Consider the following 6,000-nt stretch of genomic DNA (forward strand, 5'->3'; position numbering starts at 1 on the left):
ATCAGGTGCCTTACAAAGATAGATTTGAATATATTTATTCCAACATTTTTTAATGTCTACATGTTCATGTTCTCTCAAGCCATACAGATAGAAGAGTTTACTTACAACAGAAGTTACTGCAGTGGACTTCCTATTCACCCACAAGCAAAACAACAGTATCTCCATATGTATATTGTACAGTTTACACTATTTTTTTAAAGGAAGAGGGAAACAAGATTTGCAACTGTGGAAAGTTCTGAGAAAAGCACATCTTAAGTAAGCTTCAGTCAGAAGATCAACATTAAATAAAGAAAGCAGCAGCATCACAAGAATGGAAAAACCAGGCTTCTGATACGATGGGCTTCTTTCCCATACAGGAGTCAAGTCAACATTAACACAAACCGGAAGGACTACCATCACAGTGACCGCTGTTGCAAAGGGCACGTTCTTATCTTGTACTGTATTGTATATACTGCCTTTCCGCACGGAAAAAGGCACAGGCCTACCTACTACTTCCTTTTACATTTCAGGGCCTTCACCATGCCCGGCTGCTTGCAATTATCACCTTGCGCCAAGTGACTGCACCTGACAACCAAACACTACGCTTCACGCAGCTGAGGTCTCCAAGCGAAAACATACAAGAAACCTGTTTGTTCAGGTGCCCTTTAGACAATCTTTGCTGTCGTTTTCTATCTGAAAGGAGAGCTAATTCTCTCTCTCTCCCCCTGTTTACAGCTGGACGCACAGTGAACTGCGCATAGTGGAGGCCAGATAAAAGAATCAAAACCCTTAAGAGTTGGGGGTAGGCGAAGAGCTGCTTCCCCCTCACGAGTAGACTCCCAGGGGCATCTACAGGGGGGGAGGGCAAAGCTGGGTTAGGGGCGTCCCAGTTAAGTCTGTCGCATATAAACACGTGTATATGTGTACACACACACACCCCCTGGCTCGTGGCCTTAATCCACGCCCTTTCTCAACGACGACACCTGGACAACGAGACACATACACATCCCATATCCCGCCCCACCTCCAATCCCATTCCTGAGCTGGTGGGCAGTGGAGGATGAGGGGCCACGGCCCTCCCGCTTCCCCTATCTACCCGCCAACGCGCCCGCTTCCCTTATATAGATTGACAAATACATATATACCTGGGCCCGAAGCCGCCAGTGGAGGCAACGGCTGCCGCTTCTTTCCCTGCCCCGCGCGCCAAGTGCCTCGCCGCCGCAGCCGCTGACATTGAAAGCTCCTGCAGAAGCAGCACCGCCGCCATGTTGGTGCGAACAGCTGCTGCGGAGACGGGGCGCCGCGAGGGACAAAACGCGGAAACGCGAAGCGGGGGAGGGGCTGAATGGCTGCTGCTGCTGCTGCTGCTGCTGCTGCCGCCGCCGCTGCCGCCGCCGCCGCCGCCGTAACAACTTGCCACAAGAGGCGAGAGCAAAGTGAGGCGGCGGGGGAGGAGGGAGGGGCCAGTTTTAAGCAGGAGGACAAAGTGAAAGGAGTGGGTGGGGTGAGGTGAGGGAGGTTAGGTGTGGTGCAAATCATACCTGCGCCATCCCTCACGTGTCTATTTGGGAGCCATTCCCGTTGACTTCAGGGGGACTTTGTTGTTGTTGTTTAGTCGTGTCCGACTCTTCGTGACCCCATGGACCAGAGCACGCCAGGCACTTCTGTCTTCCACTGCCTTCCACCGTTTGGTCAAACTCATGCTAGTAGCTTCGAGAACACTGTCCAACCATCTCGTCCTCTGTCATCCACTTCTCCTTGTGCCCTCCATCTTTCCCAACATCAGGGTCTTTTCCAGGGAGTCTTCTCTTCTCATGAGGTGGCCAAAGTATTGGAGCCTCAGCTTCAGGATCTGTCCTTCCAGTGAGCACTCAGGGCTGATTTCCTTAAGAATGGATAGGTCTGATCTTCTTGCAGTCCATGGGACTCTCAAGAATCTCTTCCAGCACCATAATTCAAAAGCATCAATTCTTCGGCAATCAGCCTTCTTTATGGTCCAGCTCTGCTCCCATGTAAATCTCTTGTGGCTGCTGTAATGTGTGATTTGAAGATTGGCGTTGGGCTAGAAAGGTGTGGGGGGGGGGTGAGGACTCGGGTTCAGTAACCAATAGAGGCAGGGGGCCTCCTTCCCCTCCCCACCCCAAGCCCCTTCGTTGGCCCGATCTTCCTCACTACCAGAAGTGGCAGATAGGCAGGTATGGTCTGGAGAACTTGGCTTGCTGACTGGCTATAGCTTCTGTCTGTCTTCTCATCCACCTCTGTTTCTGGGCACCATCCAGAGGTCAAGGAGGCAGATGTGGCAGCAGCTGCAGACACCTCTTCCTAGGTGCACAGCAACCCCTAGTCAGTTTCACAGTGGTCAGGGATGGTGGGAGTTGTGGCCCCGCAACAAATGGGGAACAGAGGTTGAAGAACCTGCCTAGACAGTCCTGCTGGGCCCCAATCCTCCATGCTGCATTGCCCCAAGAGCAAGGATAGGTCAGTAAGTATAGATCCTTCTGAACAGAGAGGGCTTTCGAGAGATAATGGACATATAAGTGATCCTGGGCAGGTTTGTGCAACCATCAGTTACTGAGTCCTCTCTGCCACCGGAGAGGAAGTGAAGGTGAACCAGAACAGCCTCCACACAATTGCTCACCTTTCTTCTCTCTCTCTCGGCAGTCTTGGTCCCCGTCCCCCCATTCTCTGCGTGGTGCAATTGGGTGGACTGGATTTGCTGGTCGTCTCCAGTTCTTTTTGCAAAAAAAGGGGGAGGAAGAGAGAAAATAAAATGGCAGCTCCTGTGAGGAGCAGCTGCTGCCTTCTCTTTCTCTAATGGTTTCTCTAAGCAGAACAGCTGGGTCCAGTTCTCCCTCCTGGGTTGCTCAGAGAATTAAGAGGGGGAGGGGGGACAGAGGCAGGAACAGCCATCTGATGGCTCAACAACTTGCACTCTCCCTTTAAGTGGCATTTCAGGTTGATTTCTACAGAAGTCGCCAAACTTTTTAGGTCCTTGGGCGCAATTAGATTTTTGAGCGAGTGCTGTGGGCACCACCCTTCCTCTGGAGAGACAGAAAGTGCATACATATGCACAATAGATTTTAAGCTCACTGTTTTCCCCAAAGAATCCTGAGACCTGTAGTTTATCACTCAAAGAGGTTTGAGTCCCAGTAACCTTAACAAACTACAGTTCCCAGGATTTGTTGAGGGAAATAATGTGCTTTAAATGTATGGTGTGCCTGCAGTCTTCAATTCAAGTAGAATTAATCATCTTAGCCTTGAAAAGCCCATAGAGCTGAACGATGAAGTGTGAAAGAGTGCCATTTGTTCCACTTCCTCCTTCAGCTCTATTAGCTTTTCAAGGGACAGAAAGGCACTTCCCCCTCACCAGGTCACAGCAGTGGGTTGTCACTATTCCTAATTTTTTCGAGGACGTTGGTCACTATCCTTCCCAGAGCCCTTATTAGATAATAATTGTTACCAATGGAATGCATTCTATTCACCAGATATTTGCAGCCACCTGCAGTTTTTATACCTACTGCACTTTGTAAACCTTTTAATGGCATTTGCTCTTATTCAGTTCTCTGCATGTTCATTCAAAAACAAGACTCCCTGTGAGTTCTGTATGTATCTGTCAGATTGCAACCACACAGCACAATCCTAAATACCTAAGTGTGATCAATGGAATTTAATCCCTAGTGAGCGAATCTAGTATTGCAGCCGTAGTTCTCATTAAATAAGAACATAAATATGACTAATTGCTTGTGTGCTAACTCCTGTGCACATTGGGTTAGTGGTGTCTTTAAGAATAAAACTGTATTGGTGATAGAATGACTCCCTTCTTCCTGCCTGGGGTATGTTTCTCTTCCTGCGCTGTACACGTCTGTTACTTTCCATATGCAAAATGATCTCTCCTGCTGGTACTATGTCAGCTTCCCCCCCCCCCCACCCCTTTCTCTTTTTGTGATGTCCGAATTAGGATTTGAAAAAGGAATAATGGCAGCTTTCCATCCACTGCATCTTTTAAATCTTGCTAAATTCACTATGCAATACTATTACATAATGAAAGATTTATTTTTTTATTTCGACACCATTTTCCGTCTTTTAAAATCAGTGAGGATACTCACATGGCACATGCTATTTGTGATTTTATGCAATCCCCAAGCTATAGCCAAAGAGCTGATGAGGCGGGAGGGGGGAGGGGTGGACACTATTTGTTACGGCCTGCTGGACTGCATATGAAATTTACAATGAAGTCAGAGCTGTCTGGTTTTAATTCCCCCCCCCCCCTTTTCCTTTTGTATGAGTCTTCAATAAAACATCACAGCCCATGGAGAAAAAGAAAAATTAAAAACAGGCAACTTCTGCTACATTGTCCGTTTCACATGCAACTAAACAGACGGCACAGACCTACAGGGAAACTCCACCTTTCCCCCATAAGTCTGCAGAAAATCATTTTTAACGGGCACTGCTTTCATGCTGGCTATTGATAATGTGGTTTTGAAATCTACTGTTTAAATGTTACTCTAGACTAGAGGCAAGTAAGAGTTTCAATCAAACCCCTTGTTATCAGAATGAGTCAGGGTAGATTGTTTGTGTTGCAACTTGTTTCCTGTGGCTTGTATCAAGCCCACCCCTTGGGCTGTAATCAAGAGAGGGCTCATAACTCTTTTCAATGCAGCTTGAGATTGCTGTTACTCCTGCAAGTAACAACACTACAGATATAGCATAGAGTCCATCACTGATACGCCAGGAATACCATGAATGCCTTCCTTGCATCACTGTGGCTGTTACGATTGCTCAAAACTCCTGTGATATTTGGTCATATCAAATATTGGTATGATATTCGATACAAGGAAAGGTCCTAGAACAGATAATTAAACGGTCGGTCTGTGAGCACATAGAAAAGGATGCTTTGCTTACTAAGAGCCAGCATGGGTTTCTAAAATACAAGTCATGCCAGATGACTCTCATTTCCCTTTTTCATAATGACAAGCCTGGTAGGTCAGGGGAATCCTGTAGACATCGTGCATCTTGATTTCAGGAAGGCTTTTGACAAAGACACCCATGATATTCTTACAAGGAAGCTGGGCTGGACAAGGTAACTGTTAGGTAGATTTATAGCTGGTTGACTGACTGAACCCAAAGAATACTCAAGTACAGTTCTTCCTCACCCTAGAAAAATGTGGTAAGTGGGGGTGCTGCAGGGTTCTGTCCTGGACCTGATGTTCAACATTTTTATAAATGACTTAGAGTCATAGAACTGTAGAGTTGGAAGGGACCCTGAGGATCATCTAGTCCAACCCCCTGCAATGCAGGAATAGGCAGCTGCCCCATACAGGGATCGAACCTGCAACCTTTGCATTATCAGCACCATGCTCAAACCAGCTGAGCGTTGAAGGTATTGAGAGGATGCTGATCAACTTTGCAGATGACACCAAACTAGGAGGGCAAGTCAATGCCGCTGAAGGCAGAACTGGGATTCAAGATGACCTTAACAGATTGGAGAATTGGGCCCAAACGTAACAAAATGAATTTCAATAGGGACAAACAAAAGGTTCTACACTTAGGTAGAAATAATCAGTACATGTGGAAAGGATCTAGGGGTCTTAGTAGACCACAAGCTTAACATAAGTCAACAATGTGATGTAGCAGCAAAAAATGCTAATGCTATTCTAGACTGCATCAACAGAAGTATAGTGTCCTGATGAAGGGAAGTCATAGTACTGGCTCTATTCTGCCTTGGTCAGACCACACCTGGAGGACTGTGTTTAGTTCTGAGAACCACAATTTAAGAAGCATATTGACAAGCTGGGACGTGTGCAGAGGAGGGCGACCAAGATCATCAAGGGTCTGGAAACCAAGCCTTATGAGAAACAGTTGAGGGAACTGGGTATGTATAGCCTAGTAAAGAGGAGACTGAGAGGAGATAAGATTCCGTATGGAGGAAGGAACAAGCTTGTTTTCTCCTGCTCTGGAACTTAGAACCCAAACCAAACCAATGGACCTAAACCAAGAAAGGAGATCACAACTCCATCGTGT

The 6,000-nt window shown here is 47.0% G+C and overlaps 1 protein-coding gene across 1 annotated transcript in view; it reads right to left on the bottom strand.

The window, feature by feature from the left end:
- NDUFS4 (NADH:ubiquinone oxidoreductase subunit S4) overlaps nt 1-1,283 on the bottom strand; it is a 44,507-nt gene extending 43,224 nt beyond the window's left edge. Inside the window, exon 1 of the mRNA XM_083403243.1 lies at nt 1,125-1,283. Coding sequence (XP_083259369.1) covers nt 1,125-1,246 — 122 coding nt within the window. The 5' untranslated portion in view covers nt 1,247-1,283. The remainder of the gene's footprint in view (nt 1-1,124) is intronic.
- Nucleotides 1,284-6,000: the final 4,717 nt, after the last annotated feature.

This window comes from Podarcis tiliguerta, assembly GCF_965153285.1.
Source record: "Podarcis tiliguerta genome assembly, chromosome: 11".
In the NCBI taxonomy this organism is placed as follows: Eukaryota; Metazoa; Chordata; class Lepidosauria; order Squamata; family Lacertidae; genus Podarcis; species Podarcis tiliguerta.